Below are 24,729 nucleotides of genomic sequence, written 5' to 3' on the forward strand. Positions count from 1 at the left end.
ATGTAAAATTCTGCATTCAAGCAGAATGTAAAAAAATAAAGTTTGGGAAATACCATCTTTATATATAAAGGTAATTTGCCATATATCATAAAAGAAGGGGGGGAAGCCAGGTGGTTAACTTAACTACATTAAATGAAATTAACAAAATCAAGCTTTGTCAGTATCAAATTTTATCTAGATTGCTTTAGCAAATAAAATTTTATAAGAAACACATTAAAAAGAAAAAGAGAAATTTTACTTCAGAAAAGTAAGAATGGCAACAATGTATCTAAAAAAACACCACTGAGGCTTTATTTTATACATGCATTACCTTTACTGCCAAACATATTATAAAAAGAAATGCTGCAATGCAAATATAATCACTGATCATCATAGTTAAATGACTAGAAATTGTAATACACAAAAGCAAATAAAAAAATAGTATATAAGTTCAAATTTCTAAAAGTCAATCACAGATAAACTAAATATAAAAAATATATGAATACAAAAAATAAAATAATTATTAAATAATCAACAAAATAAAATTCAGTTTTTTTTTCTTTTCATCCTCTTATTTATATTTTTAAATAAATTGATCGAAGATTTGCTTATAAGGAACTAAAGTAGTAGGGGGAAAACTGTTCAAAAAAAATTTTTTAGACCCCAAAAACTAAATAATAAAGTTTTCATGTGATACGATGAATCTTCACAACCATTATAAATATTGTTACAGCGGCACAAAGAATGAAATCTCGCATCTAAGAAAAATGCATAAGTTATTTATTATGAATATTTACAACAAATTAATATTTATAAAGTAATCTACAAGGCCTCCATTTACAAATCCTCAGCAGATGGAAGAAATTTAGTCACGATCATTGAAATGCATATGTCTATAACAAGATTATAATTTTCTGGATCATCCTCAAAAGCATCCAAGAGCTAGAATAAAATAAAACAGATTCTTAATTTTCTTTTAATATTCTAAATTTAGTACAATAAGCTTTTTCACCCTCTTATTTGTGTTTAAATTTAGAAGTATGGCGTCTATCTGAAAATTTTCAGTTACAAAAAATTATCAAATACAAGAATGAAGAAGCGTTTCCAACTGTTTTCAGAATAACCCAAATTATTTAGAAACTAAAAATATGTATTTAGAGTTGGATATGTAACAACTTTTATTTGATTACATTTAGTTATTTATAATTAGCTTTAAAGTGATAAGGTATTTGTCAAATAAAGTATTTTATGGCATAAATTTATATGAATTATACAAAGGTTTTTGAATAATTCCATTAAAAATTGTTAAAGTATATGTTTGAAAAATAAATGCACAAATAAATAAAAATACTTACCCAATAATTTTCAGTGCAAGTTTGCTATAATACTACAATCTCCCACTAAGTCCTAGAAGAAAATTAAGCAAAACATTAAAATCTAATAGAAATGATAACATTTAATAGAATTTCATTTATATAATTTTGATAGAGATTTACTAATAAATAATGAATATATTAGTGCTATTTTATGAAAGGATTTTGAATTTTCAATTCAATTTAATAAGAAATATTAATTTATAGATATGATTATAATAATATACTGCCTGAAAGGAGAAAGATGACAATAAAATTTTCTATTGCAATGAAAAAGTTTTAAAAACTTTACATTATTAAAATACAAATTTTTTAAAGCTAGAAATATTAAATTAATTCCAATATCAAATATACTTTAAAAATACATGTTATATTGATTTTAATATGACTTTAGTTAAAAAGTTTTTAAAACCTTTTATAGAATAATTGAAATTTAATGGTAAATGATCTGATGAAACAATAATAAAATTAATAATAGAGGAGTACAGCTTTACAAACTCTATTTCATTAATATAATCTGAAAAATACGATTTGATGAAAAAAATTCAAAAATCTGGAATTGGTTATATTTAAGAACATGATATTATCTCATTGCAAAAATGATAATTTTTTCGAACATTCTATGTCTTAACCAATTTAATTTGAATATTAAATTAGAATTGTCATTTGAAAAAAGAAAAATCAAGTTTGACAGCAATACCAAGTTCTTAAGTTTAATCTTGGAATATTTAAAAAAGCTATATTAATCCAACACATACTACCAAGTGAAAATATGCATGATAATGTAATTTAATACAATGATTCTAATATATATATATATATATATATATAAACACAGGTTGTAATAAATACACAGAAACAAGCAACATAAAGGTTACACTTCCCAGTGAATTGGTACTTTAAATAAAAAAATGATTTTTGATCAAATATAACAAGATATGTATTTAAGCAAACAGAACCAAATTTAAAATTCTGAAATATGTTACAGCATCTACTTCAATACGAAAAAATTAGACACAATTTACAAATGATTTCTTAAAATTACATACAAATGATTATATTATCTTTTCGAATGCAAAACAAAATTTTTAAAAAGTATAAAAAAGCATCAATAAATTTACATTAAAAAAACAACCACCCATTTAGATAATGAAAAGAAGTATTCAAAATAAAATTAACAGCTGGAAATAGATACTGAAAAAATACATTCACATTTTATTATAATCAAGATGACAGAGTATATATATCCTTTATACCTGAACTTAATTCATCAGTAATTGTATAAAGATTATGCATACAGCAGACATTCTTTCATGAGCAATTTCATGCTATGTCGTTTCTATTCAGTTTAAACTAATACATAGTATATGATACAAATATTTATAATTTACTTACATACAAAATTACATAAAAAGTTTAAGACAATTTGAAAGTATAGATAATGCTGCAGGAGTGAATTTTCGAGTTCAAAAGAATATTAGTATTCACAAAAAAACAATTTAATCTCATTTATACATCACAAATATATAAAAAGAAAAAAAAAAGTATTCTATGTAAAACATATAATGTACAAATACCTATGTTTTGCATTCATTTATAAAATCCCATTATAAAATGGAAGTTTTAGAAGAAATAGGAGCAAAGAAAAAAGTTGATGTACAAATAAAGATTATTATTTTTAAGAAAACAATACAAATTATTTCCTTACAACTAAATGCATGAGCAGAATAAAATACGTACAAAAAATTATCTAGATTTTACCAACAATAAAGAATTTTCGTACAGCAATTTTTATTCACCGCCTCAAATTCAATATATAAAAAATTCCCACAGCTTACATAGAAAATTTTAGATATCTAATCTGAATTTACTTTACTAAAAATGACTTAATTTCTATCCTATTGTCAATTATAAAGGGGAACCCAAAACTTTCTCACATACTCTATAAGGAAGGAGATCCCTTCATATAAAATTGTGGACATTGAATGGTATTGGTGAGAAATACAAAATATTGCTTTTGGAGCGAATCTAGTATTTTTTATTGAATTTATCACGCGATTTTCTGGCATATGGTTTGTACACAAGTACCCGAAAATTAAATTTCTTTTTACAGAAAAATTAAAATCGAAATGTCACATAGAACAACTACAAACTGCAATCATAAGATTACATAACAAATTTCATTTAAGTCATTACGTTTTGAAGTTATTGTGCTTACATGCATGCCAAAATATCAACAAACAGAGTCAACCTTTGACAAATTTGATATGAATCTACATTTTTTTTTTAATGCTAAATCTGTGTTGCGAATTTTATCTAGCATTTTTACGCTTTGTAATAATTATACTCATCTGAACAGGCAGATTTCCTCTAATGCTTTTCGCTCACAATTTTATAGAAATCTATAAAAGTAATTTAAATTCTGTATATCACTTCATCCTCCATGAGTATAACTTTCATCCACCAGGCTTAAAATAATTTTAAATTATTGTGTCCATAAACATACAGACACAGTTAAAGAATGTGTTTTCAGAACCAGAGAGGCCTGAAACATGGAAATTCTTTAAAATTTCGAGTTTGAATTTTTTGCAGATTGCAGCACTGCCTTTTTGTATATTTACCAAACGAGAAAGTAAATGTGAAAATTGTCACCTACATATCTTCATAATTATTTATAAAGTTTTCGCTCTATTTAGGGAATGCATGTCAGTTTTGTACAAAATTTATAAATGTATAAATTTCTGAAGAAAAATCTAGCTTTGGATAGAAAAAATTTCTCGTACCATTTCATTAGACAATCATATCACAAGTAAGGGCAGTAATGGACAAATAGTAATCCCCTTCGCGTTTTCTATCCGACAAAAATTTACTTAGAAAAAATCTAAATTAAAATTTTAATTTAAATGAATAACATTTCCACAACATAGAAATATACTACAATTCCTCCTTGTTAACTATAAATCTTATTCGACTATTAAAATATTCAAAATTATAAGTATAATAGCATCTTAATATTATTGTTATAGAGGTTTTGTGAAGAAAATACTAACTTCATTAACAAAAAAAAATTTACTTTAGAAAAATCAAATTAAAAAAAATCTATTAATTATTTAATAATTTGTTGATCACAATGCAAGTCAAGAACATTTCTTAAATAAATATGACAGCACATAGAAAAATCAATTTTTAAAAATCTTTATTCAAATAAATACTATAAAAGACGTTGACTACTATGGTTCGCAATAATAAAAGTGTCAGCACGAACATCAATTCACAAAGAATGTTACAAAAATAAAAACTTTTCCTGACATATTAACTAGAAAGAAAAAAGAATAAAATTATATTAACATAATTATTTACGTTTAAATTAAAGTTTTTATATTTCATTCTAATTGCATGATGATACGTATGAATGAACAATGGTTCTAAGTTTTCAATCTCATTCTTTTGTGAAACGGAATAAAAAAATTCCAAAGTAATTCGACTGAAATCAGATCAAAAGGCTGTCGGATTGGAAGTTCACAATAATAAATAAAAAGAAAGAAAATGAATTTTATTAGCAAAATCTGCGCATCTGTCTAATGTTTATTTTTCACCAAGGTCACAGACATTCATATGAAATGACTTTTTTTCCGCCTCTCTTCCACACACTCGCTTCTTGCCTTTCTGAACAGGATAGGATTAAGTCTTCTAAAGATGATTAAAGTATGCAAATTTCGCAGCCCTCTTTTTCTTTCCAAAACACTTTTTTATCGATTTTAATTTAATTCTTATATTAATAATAACAAAAAGTAAATTTTGACAAAATGAAAAAGAAAAGCTTAGTTGCAAATTACTTCCTAAAAAAATGATTCAGTACATCAGTATGTGCTTATAAAAAAAAATGTAGTTTAAATTCAAAATTGTTTTACTACGCCGAAAAGTCATGATATGCATTATTATACATATGTGAGTATAAGGATTTTCTTTAGCGCTTAGAAATATTTTTAAGTTTATTATAATTTCTAAGAATTAATACGAACGGTTTTTTTTTTTTTTTTTTTTTTTTTTTGCTGTTATACGGTTTATATAATAATTATTATCTAATAATTATGTGGAAACGATGCGTCCAGCACAATGGCAGTCAGACTGGATATATGTGTAATAAGGATTAAATAAAACAATAAAAGAGAAATTTTTTAAAACACAATTTAGGAAATATTTAATTATCTGATCGGGTATTTTTAAAGATAATAAAGACCCATATTTTTTTTAGAATTTGAAAATAATATAAAATTTGCAAATGGTAATTAACCAGAAAATTACTAGAAGAACGTTCCAAAATTAATTGAAATAACTAAATAACTGATTTTAATTTGAATAAGTTCGATTGCGTAAATTTTATAATTCAATGAACCCACAAAATTAAATAACTTTCAAAACAAAAAAAATCGAGAGTTTGGGAGCTTCTAGGTAATTATCTGTTGAAAACAATGGAATAATAGAGGGACCTGGTTACAGAAAAAAACATTGTACTTTTTTTTCTTTGGTTTGTTAACTGTCAGGTGCATTTAGGGGGAAAATGGACAAACTCTGAGTATCTCTCCCTTGTATTTTAAGGTTACTTCAGGTTAAGATTTTAAACTTTTTATTTAATTTTTAAATTGTAACGCAAACCACAAAACATATATAATAAATACACTGTCCGTTATTCCCAAAGATATATTGCTGAAGCAGAATTTAGATGAGACACATTTGTCAATCAGAGAAAATTAAAATACTGGATTTGTTAAAATAATTGCAATTAAAAATACAATTTATCACAAAAAAATGCGACATTAAAAAGCTAAGTATGGAATTTGGTTCACCTAAATTTTCTTACAGGAAATATAATTTTCATCTTTTTACTTGATTATAAATCGAAGTAACAAGAAAAACTAAATGACAGATTTAAAAATTTTCACTATACATGAAATTCTTTTGTATATTTTTTCAAGAAAAATAAATTTGAGATATTACGAGGAGAATTAATAAGACCAAGAATTAAAAGACACAGATATAAATAAGACCTCTATAAAAAAAAGCAGTAGAATACTTGAGGAAGTATAATTTCACGGAACAAAAATGCATTTCACACCATTCTCAATGGCTTGAGAATTTTTTTGGAACAAGATTGTGAAATTTTAAAAGAATGTCATGATATATAGTTTTATACCATTCTTCCCTGAGATAGTTTTTTATGTCACCCTTCAACATTTAGAACATAAGGTAAGGAAATTCTTTTATTTTAAATCTTCTATGAAATTAAAAGAAACAATTCAAAAATATATTTAATACTTAAAGAATAGATTTAATCAGTATTCTCAAGTTAATATTTTTCCGAAAGCTAGCGCGTAGTATGTTCAAATGCCAGAAAATCTTTACTTTGATCCCCCCCCCTCCCATTTATTGGTGATAGAAAATGAAAAATTAATCATCGAATTCGGTTCTTTCCTTTAGAACAACTTCAACAAGAATAATCACGGCTACAAATTTCAATGTGCAATAAGGAAAAAAAAAAAAAAGTTATACTGTAAACATTCTCAGATGAAGTTAGTAACAACTTTTATTCGATTGACGCTTTATTAAATCTATTCCAATAATGAATTTTTATCCATTTAGCTTTCAATCAGGAGATAATTGTTTTAGATAAGAAATTTTCTCTCAGAATGATTAACAAGCCTCTACTAAGAGAAAAAAATTTCAGAATTCATTTGTTACAGGAGCGCAAATAATATGTGTTACTTTCTTTTAAAATGCGCCATTTGCTACCACTGAAAAAAAAAATACGATAAATAAACGATCTGTTTTCAAATAACTTGCAATTACAGGGTGAGTAGCGATAAACTGCTGCAAAAATTAAGTACTTTTAAGCACCTTTGCATAAATATGCATACGTAAACTGCATATTTTCTAAGCATAGTATTTTCCCCCTTTTTTTATAATAATGTTCAATTTTTATTTCTGTATTTGCACAACATCTTCTATAGTAAAATTATATCTTTTTTGGATTTGACAAAAGCATAGAAATGATCAAAAAAATGAAAAAAAAAATATTAATACCAAAAAAGAAAAAAAATTAAGTCAATTTTATAAGATTAACAATAAAGATCTGTGAGCTTTTTCAACATTTCTTAAAATAAAAATAAAATATCAGATAGATACATCATTTCTGAAAATCCCGATTACGATGTAGAACAACTGGCCCAAATGCCATGAAACTGGTGATAGAACAATGCCATATTCTAAATAAGTTTTTTTTAAAATAATTTTTAATAGAAAATAATAGCAGCGTTCACAAATGATCAGACTAAAAAGAAATTGTCTTATCGCTTCTTATTTCTAAAGTGCAGTAAAAGTCTTTTTTGAACGTTTAAAATTCCTAATATTTAATGAAAACCTGCTTTTTCATCAATAAGTAAAAATTCTTACTTATAAAAAATTGCAGAAGAAACGATATATATAGTTTTTGAAGAAATGAAAATGCTTTGACAAGTCCTAGTTTTCATAAATAACGAAAACAAGTAAAAAACAGATTTGTAGTATAAAGTAAAACGGAAATGCATCAGTCAGAGCGTCTACTCAAAACTTTCTGGCATATTGCCAGGAAATGCCTTGTGTGGCATTGGATAGTATTTACGGAATGTTAACACAAGGCGTGAATAAAATATTTTTATTGATTCTATCGTGTGATCGTTGGCACATGTTTTGGAATGAATCTCTGGCATGCGATAGTATCGGAAAAGCGAATTTGGGTTCTGAACGCATTCTTCTTAATTGACTAAAACAAAAATTTGACTCAAAAGTACTTATATTCACAAAATTACATACCAAATTTGCTATGTTTTTGAGTTATCGCGTTTACATATTTCTGAAAGTACGGATGGACATGTGGCGAACCCTCGTTGGATTCGGCTCACAATTTGACAGATGTTTATACAATAGATACTAAATCTGTGTACTAAATTTTAAGTATCTAGCTCTCTTCGTTTTGTAGTTATCATGCTAGCTTATATTCGAACAGTCAGATTTCCTCTAAACGAATGTTGTTGAAAATTTGATCGGAATCTACAAGTTTGGTGTGAAAACCGTATACCAAATTTCATCTATCTAGCACAAAGTGTTTTTGTGTGAGTGTGTGTAATATATGTGTATGTAAAATATTGCAATCATCAAAAAAATTCGAACTGGAGATTCATTAAAATCGCCAGTTCGAATTTTTTGATGATTGCAATATTTTTTTTTTTTTTTTTCTAAATTTTGTATAGGAAAAAGTCAAAATGCAAATTGAAGCATTTTTTTTAAAAACAGACATTTTTGAAGCCAAAGCAAGACAATATATCGCATTACTTCAAAATTTAACAAAACTTATCAAAGAAAGAATTTTATTCAATAAACAAGCTTTACATTTTTAAAAAAAACTTTTACTACAATTTGAACAGCTGCTGAATAATGTGATTCAATGATTCGAAGAAGTATCATTTTGAATTTCATTATAATAAAAATCTTTATTATAAACTGTGTTCAAAACTAATTCTTTTTTAAAAATTACATTCAACCCAACAAAAAAATTTTTTATTCATAAATTAATCTTTTTTAACCTTCAAATCGGCATTAATATAATTTTTATGCGATAATATGTTTTGATGTTAAGATGAAACATTAAAACTCTATTTTTTTAAAAATTAAACTTAGAATTAAAAGTTTGAGAATTCCGTTCTTAGTGTGCCCAAAAAATAACTTCCCAAATTTCATGCTCCTAACTACAATGGCTTAATACTGGGCGTTTCTCAGGAAAAGACTTTATATATAAAGAGAGATTTTATTGGGAAAAAATTTCTATAAAAGTTATAAAAAGAAAAAAAAATTATTATAAGATAATAAAACCTAAATCCTGAAAAAAAAAAAAAAAAAAAAATCTAAAAAAACTTTTAGCTGCGCCAAACTGTATTTATTTTAGGATTAAAAATATAATTTCAGCTTTAAAATTAAGTACCAGATACAGCAGTTCCTTTTTTTCTTAGTCAAAACAAATTTGGTAAGATTAGTTCAACAAATAAAAATGTTCAAATGGATGGAGACATTCAAAAAATACCGCGAAAGATATCACGATCATTGAAAATTAAAGACCAAGTTAAAATGTCATCATACTCGATTTTAAGCGATTGATTAACGTAATTACGTACCGCAATTAATAACAATTCAATATAGTACAGTTGAATACCTGTAGTAGGTCGTTCAAGCGAAGTATGGCATAGTACGCATTCCGCACCGCCCCTTCCAGATAAATATTCCAGTAATAAATGGCAATGCACATTGTTGAAGAAAAAGGGAAGAGGGGACTCGAAAAAGGGGGGGGAGAAAGGAAGGGGGAAAAAAAGAATCATTAAGCGTTATCTTAATATGTGCTAGAACCCCTGGAATAATTCTTAGAATTCTTCCCTTCTGTTGGTTTTCTTTTTTGATACATTCGGTAAACAAGCTTTTATGACCAATATTTCGAATTATCATATTCAACTTTTGAGGAAACAAAACAAAAAGCTTTTGTCACTTCAAAGAAAACTAAGCACTTTTAAAATGCTTAAAATGGTTTTCAAATTTAAGCACCTTTCATGACGTTACGCACCCTGGATTATTGCGGTAGATATCCGCTATCTTAGCTTTTCATTGGCATCCCGATTTCCACAGACACAAATATCAAATTGAAATATGAACCAGGTCTACAAAAATATTTTCCCACAAGTTGAACGTCGGACCAAAACATTGATCCCGTCGTTATTAATTTGAGGTTAATGTAAAAGAAGTATAACTCACTCAAATGCTCATCCTTAATTAAACTTTGCTCCATACGAAAACACACTATGCTTTTTATTCCACTTACTAACAACATGGTATTTACATCATTTCTATTCGCAATACAAATGCTGTGCATTCATTAGCATGCAATACATTCCAAGAGCTTGTAGATACCCTAATTATATCGATATGGCATTATACTGCAAAATATTCTACGAAACTTTGTGAGCAAAAAGAACATTAAAAATTTCATGGAATCTTTCAGGTCTGAATATAAATTTTTTATTCACGTGAGTGACATACTACCGATTGTGTTAAATCACACACACACACAAATCTACAAAATCATTTTAAAAATAGTTGTCTTTAGTCGTTAAGTCGAGGACATTGCTTATCATTTTAATTTCAGTTAAATTATTTAGATATAGATATCCGTGATACTATGAAATTGCCAGACATAAAATATGAGTTATTTTAATTGCTCATTGTGAACTTTCTAATGAGGAGAGTCACATGACATCATGGCACTGTCAAAAATGTTAATATGTGGCTCTGTCTCACAAATTTCGCGGTACTGTAACTCCACTTTTTGAGAACGTCTCATAAATTACACAAATATTAAAGTGCTTCTTTAACTTTTAACAATGGAAGAAAAGCATGCGATCGCACAGTTGATGAAACAATGAAAACGGTTTGAACTTCAGGGCAACAATGTAATCTATTGTTGGAAATTGGTCAAAAAAATATTTTTGACCAGCAAACATTTGCAAGACTACTAAATTGGTATCGCTAAAATGTTTAAATGGTGTGACATGCATCTTTGTACAATATTTTAGGAAGAACGCCATATTTTAACTTAATTCTTAATTAAATGAAATTCTAATTAAAATTTCACATAAGAAATCGCTAAGAGGTATACATTTCCACTTTCCAAGGCATATATATATATATATATATATATATATATATATATATATATATATATATATATATATATATATATATATATATATATATATATATATATATATATATATTCCAAATTTGGCAACCCTAAGTCAAGCGATCTGGCCTATACAGTACAAACATACACACTCATTATTAGATTTGTAAAAATTAACAACTTTTTTTTTGGTTAAGTTTGTTTTATAATTATTGGAACATTTCATTGCTAAGATCTGCAGATTTTCATCCTGATCCCATTTTTGAGATGTGCTTGAGTTAAATTAAGGAAGGATAGTTTCTTTGTTCACAAGTTATAGTAAAATCGTTTTTTTTTTTCCCCCTATACTACTCATGTGTATGTGAGTGTATGAGGCTTTATAATCAGACCATCTGACATACTGCTACCGAAGTTGGCACATATAGACCTTGGAGAAATCATGGACATTAAGTTATATCTACACAATTTGCAGTAAATTAAATATAACCAATATTTCTAGCGAACTGGTTGGTCGCCAAAGACTAATGATTTTAAATAAAAAGTCTACTTCATTGTGACTAATACTGAATGAATAATGAAATTAGTATCTTATAAAAACCAGATTTTAGACCATTCTTCGACCGCCTCAAAGAAGATACGTCAGTCAGTGCTCCACTGCTGATTGGCCTGAGATTATAAAGATGTTGATTGTTTTAAAATTTGTAATATTTAAAATTTCATAATACAGTCAGATTTGATCGCAAAAGATAGTTTACTTATTATTTTTTTTATTTAAAAATTGTAGCGTCAAGAATATTTTTTAAGACCAAAGGAATGTTTAAAATTTAGACTTCAGAATTTTTTTTTGAAGTACATTTATTGACTGATACAAAATAAAATTATTATTTATGTCATTTAAATTCTTTTGACAGTAAAACTAAAAACTGAATTTATGATAAATCAGAGAAAATTTTATTGAATAATTTGAGATATCGCATCAATAATAAAAATTATTTTGTATACATAAGACTTCGTGCTTTTAGCACTCATACTTTTAAAAAGCACGCTTGATTTCAGTAAAAAAGTTTGTGTTAATTAACGTTTAATCATTTCTATAATTTTAAGTTCAAATTTTACGGGAACAGGCAGAAAACTATAGATACACAATACAATGAACAGAACGACTTAAGGCATCTATAATAATATGAACTATGACTATCTACCTATACTTGAAGCTTAAAAACATTTTGCCGGAGAAACTATTGTGAGATCAAATTACATAAAATGTAATTGAAAATTTTAGCGAGAATTAATCCCATCAGATAAATGGACAAAGCGTAAATATAACGTTAATTGATAATAGAAAAGTCAATAGTTAACTTAATTTTTATTACATCGCATAAAATTGAATCATATGCATTCGCACAAATCTCTTCAAATGTTAATTAACTTCATATTATGTAAATTCTAATCATTTTTTTTTTTCCTTTTTGAAAAAGTAAAAAAAAAAGTTTTTTAAAAAATCGATATAATAAGAGGTCAAAAGAATTTTATTGATATTACCTGTGTATTGATATATTAAAAATACATGTTAAGGAAGCATTATTTATTCAGCGTTCGGTGAACAGGTAAACGGTTTAAACGAAAATATTAATCTTAAATATTATCGAAATAAAATTAACAGAAGAAATTCTAATCAACATTTTATGTTCGAATTGCGTATTGCCGGCAGATATTCCGCAAATGAAAAATAACGGAGCTTTGCCGCCATATAGATAGATGGCAGCACTAACGCTACAGTATTTAAATTCTGCTTAGAGGTTTAATTAGTAGACAATAAAAACCTAATCAGGTATTGCAAAGATAAATACAAATATAAACATGAATTTTAATTGGATTGAGCAATAGATATTAAATACTGACGATTAATTAGTCGAAGAGCTGCGTAAAAATTTAAGTTCCATATTGAATAGTTTGAGAATTTTTCTTATGGGAGAAAAGGGAAAGATTTGCCTTTTAAAATTATTACTGAGAGACAAATATATCGAAAAACCTAGTGAATAACAAATAAGAGGCAAATTTGAAAATTTTCGGTATAACTTTAAAGACAAAACTCAAAACAAGAGAGATAGGTAGGTTAAAGATCAATTAGGCACAGAATGTAAATTTGTGTGGCAAAGTTAAATAGTTCAGTTTTTAACAACTTATTCATATTCTTGCAATAATTTAGTTAGTCGTTTATCGATACAAAACAATAAGGAACAAAAATTGTGGTCACGTGACATGTTGTGTCACAAAGTTCTGTTATTAAAGAAAAATCTAATCGGAAATAATGATGAATAGTTTCAGAGCTAGAAACGTTAATTTATTAATTCCAGTGGTATTTTTTAAATTATTAGGTCACCATGATACTTTTAAAACAGCAGGAATTAGTACAGGTAAATGTGAACGTAAACAAACCGGAAATGATGTTCGTTGTGTCACGTGCTGCCATCTGGACGTAGCGTTTTCTTACACTCATTTTTAAAGGCAAAATTCTAACGATAAATTTCAGCCACAAAAATTCTTTCGGTAAAAAAAAAAAAAAAAAAATGCATTAATGTTATTATTTTATTATATAATTCAAACACTCATTAAATGAAAACCATATAAATTACGATGATGGTATATACAAAAATAAGAATTTTCTACATACGATTTCATATTAATTGCTTTGCTGAGGTGAATTCAAATGTGTGAATTAATGCGAAAGGATGTATATGTATTTTGTAAGCATTCATACAAACAAAATGGGAGGGTGGGGTAGAATTACAAATTGAATTCACTCCAGTAATTCATCCGTTTTTATGATTACAACCGTATTTCAAAATAAAAATAAATAAGCAACCCATGTTATTCATTCGCAAAACTTTTATATATGTATCTTTTTTTCTTTTAAAAAGTATGATTCCCTTAACACAATTTAAGTAAATCTATGGTCCTAATTAATATTTATTCTATACTACGATAACATTACCATTATTTATACAATTAATGAATTTAATTTTTTTTCCGTAAATGTAGGATGTATTAAATATCTATTTGACAATATAAAAGATGTATTCTTCCCTATTGCCGATAAACGGAGAGTTTGCGCTCTTAGTTATTTATAAATATTCAAAAATATCAACAAATGAATTTTCTATATAAACCGTATACATACCCTATTTTAAATATTTAGAAATTGCACAACTTTTTATTTTATTTATTTAAAATAATTGTTCATTTTAAAGGCTCTAAACAAAAGACGTCCATTCACTGACAATTCCTTGAAAATAGTTTCCATTATATTTCACAGAAAAATATATGGGTGTCGTTCTTCGAATTTAAGAAAGATTTCCGATGTAATAAAAAAGTATTCACTCCCGCAAATAAGCCCGATTCCAATAGCAAACAAATATAATATTGTTTACACAAATGACACTTGTAATTTATATTATATTCACACTATTATGATTACTACATGAATAAAAAACGAAACCGAACATATCCGAAAAAGATAATCAAAAATTATTCTATTCTTTTTCGAGCTTGCGGAAAAAGTTAAAACCTAGTTCTTCACTGTGAACATTAACCTAGCAAATAAAAAACATTTATCTGTAAGTTTATCAAGACTTTAAGATTTCCTTTATACGAAGCAAGAGAGGAAGAAGTACCATAACCATCAATATATATATCAACTTAGGATTTTAAACTGTCTTTATGTCTTGACCTCCCAGACAAAGAGTACCCCCTCCACAATACGAACAGGAAGCCTAAAAAATACACAAAGCCAAGTAGGCATAATTTGATTTGTGATTAGTAGATTTCTATCCAATTCTGGTGCAAATCTGTCCGTATATGCATATTATATTATCTCTTATCCTAATTAATTGCCTAATTTTCATCTTAATTTAACCCTTAATTTCATTCTAAAATGTTCTCTTATATCCTGATCTAATTCCCACTCTTTTTTTTTTAAATCTTAATCAAGCCTATATTGGTGTGTTGTGATTCTCTAAGGAGCTACCTGGTTTTAAATACAATATTTTTAATCTTCACAAACACAGCTACACTACAAAATTCAGAAACATTCCACGGTTTCCAGCCGAAAGCATTCGGCGTCAGCGCAAAGGTTGCGCATAGGGAAAAAAGTCGACCTCAGAGGCAGGTCTGCCGTTCAATTGCTTGTCTTCTGTAAAACGCTACAAGGGGGTGCTCTCTGCTCAAGGGGAAAAAGAGGTGCTACAACCCTATTAATTTCATCCTAAAATGTAATCTCATTTCCTTATCTAATTCTTATTTTTTTTATTTAATTAAATCTACACACGCTCTATAAAACTACTGAATTCAGCATGTTCTCACGCTCTGAGAGAAGGGATAAAAATCTTTAATGCTTGCAACATTATTTTAAAGATACCCAAGATTCCCTTTCTCCAATCGACACGTCTCAAAGAAATCCCTATTAAAATCAATGAAGGAAACAATTTCGGTCTATTTTACTCTTGTGTCGCGATGCAGACTGATGTATTATCTCTGTATAAATTATGCCTCTCGATATGAAATAAATCGAAGCTAAAAATTTCAAAAGTTTCTTCTTTTGGGTCACGACTAAGTTAAAACAAGTTACAATATATACAAACAATGTAGTAGTAAGTAGTCCGAATAAGTAGATGGAAACAATTCGGAATTTAGTTTTATCCATCAATTTTGGACCAAATCAATCAACGGATTGGTCGTCTTTTAAGAAGACAATTTTAATAGACACATGAAATTTGGTATGTGCACACTTACATGCCTCCGTCATATTACTACAATCAAAATTAATCCAAATCAAGCCTAAATTAATCCTAAACAAACCATTTCATACACTAAATTTCACAAGCACATAATCGCTATATTATATTATATCGCCATACGAAAGTCGGCACTCTTTGTGTTGACACTTTCCGCCTTTCCTAAGATTCGCAAGTTGTTGATACCTTTATTATTAGGGAGCATACGAAAGAGACTAAGGATTTTCTTCAATTAATTTTTATTATTTACAACCGAACTTAAATTGCTTATCCAATTTTAAAATGGATTTTCCGAAACAGCAAGTTAAGTATTCCCAACAAATTCATTATTATAAGTTTTCCTTTCATTTCTTCTTATCTGCGAGGCAAAAATAAGCAGATACACAAGAAACCATTCAGTGATTCAATTCAAGAAATCACTTCAGTAATGATAAGGGAAGAATTTTTAGATATGGTTAAAACTAATTTTCAAAAAGCTACCGAAATTGAAATTTTAGCTTTAAAAAAAATTATTTGGGTTTTTTATTAACTTCTAAGCTATGATTCCTTTGATTAACTACTACAATTTCACATAAAACTTTTGTTCTTAAAAATATTTCTTTTTTTTTTTTAATGAATGGCAAAAACGTTTCTTTTCTTACAGAAAAACAGCAACAAGGCATTTAAAAAAAAAACTTTTTTTATAGTATTAATGCCACACCATTGGCCATAAAAATTATTATATTTCTAAATGCAAAGAAGAATGGTGGAAGATTATTTCTCTTTATTAGCCATTTTTATAATGGAAACATATGGAAATATCTTTCCTCTAAGCAACGATATTTTGATATGCAGAATAAATTTTCAAAATACAAGTTCATCACTTTCAATTTTTATCTTCTTATTAACGCAAAAAAAATGCAAAACCTTCTCACAAAATGAACTTTCGAATTTTTACTTCATTTCCTTATTTTTTCTCTCAGAAAGAAGTAATCTATTTAAGAATTCTCTAAGAAAAGTAATGATCTATAAATATATCTTAAGAAATAATTGGGAAAATAAAGATGCTTTTTTTAAGTTATCTACTTTGTAAAAAGTCCCTCATTTGTATTTCTCCAAAATAATGAAAATACAGTCATCTAGAAATAATAATATGAAAAGAAAGTTTGGAATTATATTTTACCAGCCTATTCCCCTATTAATTTCCCATTTCTAAAATAGAGGTAAGAAACAGATATTGAAAATGGCAAGTCTAGGAGACAAATAACTCTAATAAAATGTCATGTTTTAACAAATTTACAATTACTACTTTGTTGTTGTTGAGTTACAAACAACAACAATTAGTTAACAAATCGGAATTTAACTGCACAGTATATTTGAATAAATAACACAACTATTTAGATAGCAAAACGTAAAAAGTGTATGTTTTTGTATAGTTACAAGATTTTGCGAAAACTCCTAAGCATTATGATCTTTTGCTATTCTCTTCAGCTTTGTTTAGCAAAACATATAATACGAAGCAATTAAAAAATTATATTATAAAGGCTAATGATTCTCTGCGTATAAAAAGATAAGTAGATCACAAATGAAATCCTTCATTCATCAATTACAACATTTAAAAAATTGTGTGAACAAACTTCATTAATCTAAGGGAATTACTACTTAAAAGCAAAGCAAATAGTTTTAGCCAGGTAAGTTCAACAAAGAAACCACAGAAATTACTATGAAAGGGAAAATACAAGATCACATAGCAGCGACACAAAAGAATGAAATTTTATATTTCAGTGCGATAACAACCCGACTTCTCCACTGGACCATCATAATTAAAACCTGGAAAGAAAAACGATTAATTTACTAAAAAGGTTTAAATATTTCTCACTCTCAAGACCCTAGCCCTTCTTTGAATTTATTAATCACATTTAAAATGCCACAGTTTCAAAAGTTTTATTGCTTTAAGAACTAAATGTTTGGTACGTTCAAAATTTAATGATTTTCTTGATGAACTTCAGTAGTTTCTTCATAACTGGAAATTATCACTAAACTTACTACTGTATTCAGACACAAAACAAAGATTGCCTTTATTTATTTTTGTATATGAAGAAAAGAAAAAAAAAAATTATTGTAATCGTCAAGAAATTCGAACTTAAAATTTTGACAAATCTCAACACGTTAAAACCTACCTGAATTCGAAAAACATATTTTTGCATTATGATTGTCATTTTGTCTGTGACAAAAGTAACTCAATAATGCTTAGAGTTATGAAATATGTTCTCAATACTAAAGATTTCTATCTAATTTCTGATAAAAATCATTCAGAGGAAGTCTGTCTGTCAGCCCAAATATAAGTTAATATGATAATTATAAAACAAAGACAGCTAAGTAGACAAAATTTGGAATCAAATCCGTCAAATAGTTGACTTTTGATCAGTCTGTATTTTCATATGATAATGATCTGTGCATGATAATATCTGTACGTATATGTGATAGCTTGATAAAAGCAATGACTTAGGTGTATTAAATTTGTTATGTAATTTTGTAATTACAATTACAGTCCTGCATTAAATTTTGATTCAATCGGCTGAAAACAATGTGTCTAAAACACAAATTTGACTTTTGGAATTAATCAAAGGGTCACGTAATAGATTCAATAATAAAGCTAAATACAAGTCAAATATCAACATTTCATAACCATTGTTAGTCAATTCCATCCAAAGAATTTGCAGATTTATCCAAGGACAACAATTTTATATAGGGGAAAAAGGTTAACACCTTTATTAAAGGTGCTAGAAAGTTTCAGAGAAATTATCCCACTGGTTATTTTTTAAAGTGAGAGATATATAAAAGGTAAACGAAAGGAGGAATAGTAAATGGACACAAACTTAAGTATTTAAACTAATCAAATTCAGAATAGATAGATATCAGTTCACTACATTAAGAAATAATCATATTAAAGCACAATTATTCACTAATATTATTTTAGTAATACAAATCAATGAACTTCAAAAGATGGGAATCTGAAGGAGAAAAAAGATAAGGGAAAGATTCAATTTATATTTACTGAAAAGTTATGTACATTGATGAATTCAATGATGTACAAAAGAGGTTAAATTAAAAAAAAGTAAGTATAAAAAATTCAATGGCTGAAGAACTGAAGACTGAAGGAATGATAAAGTAAGGATTATAAATTAAAGCTCTTGAGAGCTACTAATTATTATTATTTGTGCTTAGTTTTACTTAAGTTTGTTAAAAACAGAACTCCAAATGCAAACACATACTTGTTAAAGATAGAAACATTAAGAAAAGTCTTATTTTAAAATATTATATATCAGCACATTTTTTCCTAAGCAAATTATAGTCACTAATTAAATTGAAAAGTAATACACAAAGCTAAAATTCTAGGTCAGTTGCTTTACCTAACAGAAAATAATAATGCTTTCACGGATTAAAATTATTATTTAGAAAAGGGATAGGGCATTTATTTAAGATAATATAATAGAGGAGTCAATGAGAAATTATTCAAGAAATAAACGAAATAAAAAAAATGCCAGTTAATATTTTTCTTAAACTTTAGACAATAGTCTTATTATTATTATTTTAATATAAATGTCTTTCTTTTCTTTAAAAAATATGCTTGTTACTTATTTCATGTTCTTGTAAAACTTAACAAATATTAAAATACTTAATCGAATAATTGAAATATTCATACATTTTCCTTTTATCATCATAGGACACATTGGTTGATTCTAGTTACACTATTTAATTGAAATGCGTAACAGAATAAACAAGAAACTTGAGGAATAGATCAAAATCTCCCATTTGTCCATCTGCAAGGTTCTCTTTCTTTTCTTATAGTCTAAAATACTACTAGCCTTAGAATGAAGGCCACAATGTGCAATTATATGGGGGAAAAAAATATCATATGAATCATATGATGTGAAAAGTACAGTTTAAGTTAAGCATTACCAAATACAATTTCTGAAATTATAAAATGGCCATATGTAAAATAATGAATTTAGAGGCATCGTAAATGAAAATATTTTTCTTCTCTAATTAAAAACTTCTTTCTTAAAAAGATATAGAATATGAAATCTCCTATCACAAAAAGGAATGAAAATTGCAATTCATGCAAATACAAAGAAAAATATAATTTTTTTTTTAACCGAACAAAGGGATATATATATATATATATATACATGTTCCTTTGGTATTTTCATTCTTTGTAAAAGGAAAAATAAGCAGTGATTGTTCAACAAATTCAAGAAAAAGTATATAAAACTGTTCTTCTTACCTCTGTAGCCATTCTCAAGGAATAGAAGAATAGGGACACTTTTTAGAGATGTTTCAAATTGATAGCACAACAAACTTAAAATTGCACAGCTTCATTAAATTTTCAGTTCTAATTCATTCACCGCACAAAATTCAATTAAATTATAAATAACACAGAACAGGCACAACACACTTGAAGAAAAACTGCAGATATTCGCAATTCTTTTCAATGAAGATCCAAAATCTGAGAGTGCATTAAAAGTTGTCTTCCAACAAATACAATATTCAGAGATAAACAGAGAGGGTTTTATTTATACGACATGAACAAACTTGTAGCAGTCTAAGTCAAAAGTAGTCATAATACAGTTTATAATATATACAATCAAAACAAATACCATTCATCTTTTCTTTCCTCTCACAAAATTTAAAATTAATTACACTTTTTTTCCCCTTCTTTTAAAAATTAGTTAACAAATGAAACTTCACAATTAGATCTAAGTAGAAATTTATTTTGTATAATGTAAAACTTATTATTAAAGGAAACCAATAACTGGGATTTTTTTTTTAACTGGGAAAATAAATTTATTGTATAATTTTTTTTATAAAATCATATCATAAAAATAGATTTAAGCTATCAATTATTCATTCATGTATATTTAAAATCCCTTTTATTAGAAAAATAACAATTCATCAATACTGGAAAAAAAGTACTTTCAATAAGAAACTTCTCTCATGCACATTCATTATTTAAAATATTATCTTTAAAAAAATACTTATACTGACTACAGGAGTTATTACAAAATTATTAGACTTAAAAGTAAATATAATATATTTAATTATTTTCAAAAATAATTATACTAAATTCGATGTGTTTTTTTTTTGCAAGATTTTTTTTCTTTTTAAGAAACCTGAATTAATAGCATTTGATTCATTACACCAACTATTTGCAAAGAATTATACATTGGAGATTGCAATATTATGCTATCTGTTTAGCAATCAAAGTAATAGAAATAGGGAAAATTTAAAAACTTGAAGTAAAATAATTCATAAAATTCACAAATGTAAAAAAAAAAAAAAAAAAAAAAAAAAAAAGTGGGAGGGACAGAATTTTGACATAATTTTCCTTGATTATTTGATTAAAAAATAGCAAGCTTTAAATTTTTTATATCTATATAAATAAAGCATTAATGCAAAACATATGCTAAAGTGCTGTTGAACAAACATTTTGGAAAGCTAAAAATACAAAACTTAGTTAAAAGTCCAAAAGTTTAATTTAACAAATTAGTAGCTGATCATAGAAACAAACAAACAACAACAAAAAAAAAAAAACTATAAAACATTCCAAAGCAAGCTTAAATTATCTTCTCCTTTTCTTTTGCTTAAAAAAAACAATTGTCTTGAGCAAAACAAAACTGAACTATAAGTATAATCATTCATTATGTCACAAAACACAAACTGTTTCATTTGTTATCTACAATCCCAGTATAAAATAAGTAGCAGTTCAATTCCAAACATTGATCAACTAAAAATACTACACAATAACAAGGAATAGTTTTAATTTTTATTCATTATCACAAATGATCACATATACAGGAATGCACACAAAAACAATACTAATAAGTCAACTAAAAAAAAGGAAGAAATCCCATTCTGTAAATTTTTTTATGCTGGTTAAGTAAATTATTGGAACACTTCTTTTTGGATGCAGTGTTATTATTAACTATTAAGTATGGTTATATTATGGAATAAATTATTTGCATTGAATAGCATTAATTGCAAACATTAAATCATTTTAGAGAAAAAAGCAGTTTTTGCATAATCATAAAAAGATTCAATGAACAATAACAGTATCAATTCTGTAAATTTCATTAGCACATGAATAAAACTTAATTCTAGTACTTTAAAATAATGAACTACATGTGCACAAAGTAAAAAATAATTAGAATTATGAAGAGTTATTATTAAACTGCACTTCGTTGTATCTGTACAATGAACATACATCTGATATTCAGGAAAATCATTCTGAAACAAGCCAAAAATATATCCTATTATCTTTATATAAAAAGATTTGGACATATGATTTGGAATGTTGTGATGTGACCAATAAAAACACAAGACAGAAGTAATACAAACTTTACTTTTTTTATAACATTAAAAGAAATTGAGAAATGACGTTATATAATTCAGACAAAGTATATTCAAGGCATGTAAACTGAAACATGGAAGTATTATAAATAGAACACACAATAAAAAATGGTCAAACAATATTCTCATTTGGTACAACCTAAGCCCAGGCATTAAGTGAAAATCCTTATATAAAATGAAAAGCATTTTTTTTAAATATATTTTTATAAATAATCATTACTATGCATTCAGTTAAATTCAAATAGGGAAGAACGAAATCTTGCATTACTTTTTGTTCTTTCTCTAAACACCTAGTACCTGGGCAGATACACCAATCCACAGCCAACAGTCTTATGAAAAATAGGAAATCAGAATATTTGGATGAAAGAAGATATCAATTGCGCTAGATTTACATATCGCGATGAGAAGGGCCAGGCATCTTAGGTGCATGCTGGGCAGAAAAATGAGAATTTACTGAATGTGTAGGCAAATTTGAAAGACTCCGTGGGGCATTAATTGCCACATTCGACATTAAGGTGGACTTAGAAGAATAATTCGACACAGTCGGCAATATCTTTGCAGAAATTGCATTGTCAGATAGAGATGTCGAATATTCAGGCACAGATGCCGATTTTTTCATATAACTGGACCTTTCATTTTGATTTTTATAAAAATCTGTTTTTAAAGCTCCATATTTTGACTGAAATGGAACTTTGGGATTGGGGCTAATAACATTTTTACCCTGAAAATTAATACCTGATGATGCAGAGCTGCCTTGAGTTGCGAATATCTTAGCTAAAGTGTCTCTGACAGCAGACACTGAAGCCGGCTTTCCAGAGTAAACAGAGGTATCATAGTTTCTCGCATATGTATGACTTTGGAGAGAGTGCTTCCCAATTTCCACCTGAAAATTTTCAGATCCTACACCAGGAGGTTTTGAGGATAATTTCTCATTTATTGAACCTATGAATTAAAAAAGATATATCCTTAAAGTTATAATAAATATTCACCTGCTATGAATATATTTTGAGTTTTATATATGGTACAAAGAAAAAATTAACAAGTGTCCATAAAACTGTTTTTTATGGAATTCAGTAAATTCCATAAAAAACACTTAAATGTTCGGCAGGAAAACTCAATTCAACCTTATTGTTATACCAGAAATTTAACATTTTTACCCTCTTTGACAAATGTACAAGAGGAAAAAAACTGATCAATATGTTAAATTTATAAATTTAATAAAAGTAATATGAGTCAGCTTTTATGAATATATGCAAAAATACTACACTGGTAAGGGCAGATTCCTCAATGCATAATAATAATAAAAATAAAGATTGCTTAACATTTACAACCAATTATGGACTAAGGTTTATACAAAAACCTATTTTTTGAAAAATTGGTTCCCAAATAAAATATTGCAAAAAAGGGAAAAACATTTTATTTAATTTATATAAAATAACAAAAAAAAAAACACGAAATCAATAACACATATAATTAAGGATTATATATACATATTACTTACACAAAATAATGAAACCTCAAACAAAAATTTCAAATAATACTTATATTTATTTCCACTAATTTTAATTTCTCTTTAAAAAAAATAGAATTTTAAAAAACATAAAATATTCACTGAACAGTGGCTAAGTCTTGTTCTTATTTTGGACACAATATTGTCTGAAATCGAAAATACTCGTTTACTAGCTACAGAGCTTGGTTTTATAGTTTTCATGGCATCAAATAATAAATCTAAGTTTTTTGTTCTTTTATTTTTTGCCTCAAATAATGAAAATTCAGTTTTCAGTGTCTTTGAATTTGTAAGTGCTGCTTCAGGATCTTCAAAAAACTTATGAATTGATTTTTCTATGGCTTCTTTTAAAAAAGCATTACTCCGACGAATAGTTTCTTTGGTTTGCTCTTCATCAAGACTGATTTTCATATAAGAATTTGAAATATTCTAGACAATATCTTTCCAGATAACTTAATAATTTCAGTTATTGAAACTAAGAAAGAATTCCAGATTTCTTCACTCAACTAGAAATGTTTTGTGAATTTTCCAAATACAGCAAAGGAGTTGCTAATTCTACTTGTCATCTTTCTTGAATTCGTTCTTCTAAAGTATATAATAATTTCAAACTTATTTCAGTGTTTAAAATTTTTTTAGTTCATTTAACAGATATTCAAATATACCTTAACTTGTTAATAAATTGGCATCTCATCAACCTAAGCCTTCAGCTGCTAGACGAATCAATCCCGAGAATTTATGCATAGGATGAATAGCAAATCAAATAAGTTTAAAATTAATTTTTACATAATAATATGAATTCTTTAAACCAGTTTTCTTAATTAAAAAAACAATTTTCAAATGTGACAAATTTACTTTAAAAAAATTCATCAAACCCTGTTATGGACTATTTTTAAAAATAAGTATACATTATTAATTTTTATATTTTGCACC

The 24,729-nt window shown here is 26.9% G+C and overlaps 1 protein-coding gene across 3 annotated transcripts in view; it reads right to left on the minus strand.

The window, feature by feature from the left end:
• Positions 1-738: 738 nt before the first annotated feature.
• LOC129988105 (cyclin-dependent kinase 13-like) overlaps positions 739-24,729 on the minus strand; it is a 49,377-nt gene continuing 25,386 nt past the window's right edge. Inside the window, exons 14-16 of one of the 3 annotated variants that reach the window (XM_056096232.1) lie at positions 23,028-23,234; positions 1,335-1,386; positions 739-921 (exon numbers count right to left, since the gene is read on the minus strand). In XM_056096232.1, the coding sequence (XP_055952207.1) occupies positions 1,367-1,386; positions 23,028-23,234 (227 nt within the window). In that variant the 3' untranslated portion in view covers positions 739-921; positions 1,335-1,366. Of the gene's footprint in view, positions 922-1,334; positions 1,387-21,532; positions 23,235-24,729 lie in introns of those variants that run through there. The other 2 variants (XM_056096231.1, XM_056096230.1) reach the window with 2 other exon arrangements.

Source organism: Argiope bruennichi, chromosome 10 (assembly GCF_947563725.1).
Source record: "Argiope bruennichi chromosome 10, qqArgBrue1.1, whole genome shotgun sequence".
Taxonomy (NCBI): domain Eukaryota; kingdom Metazoa; phylum Arthropoda; class Arachnida; order Araneae; family Araneidae; genus Argiope; species Argiope bruennichi.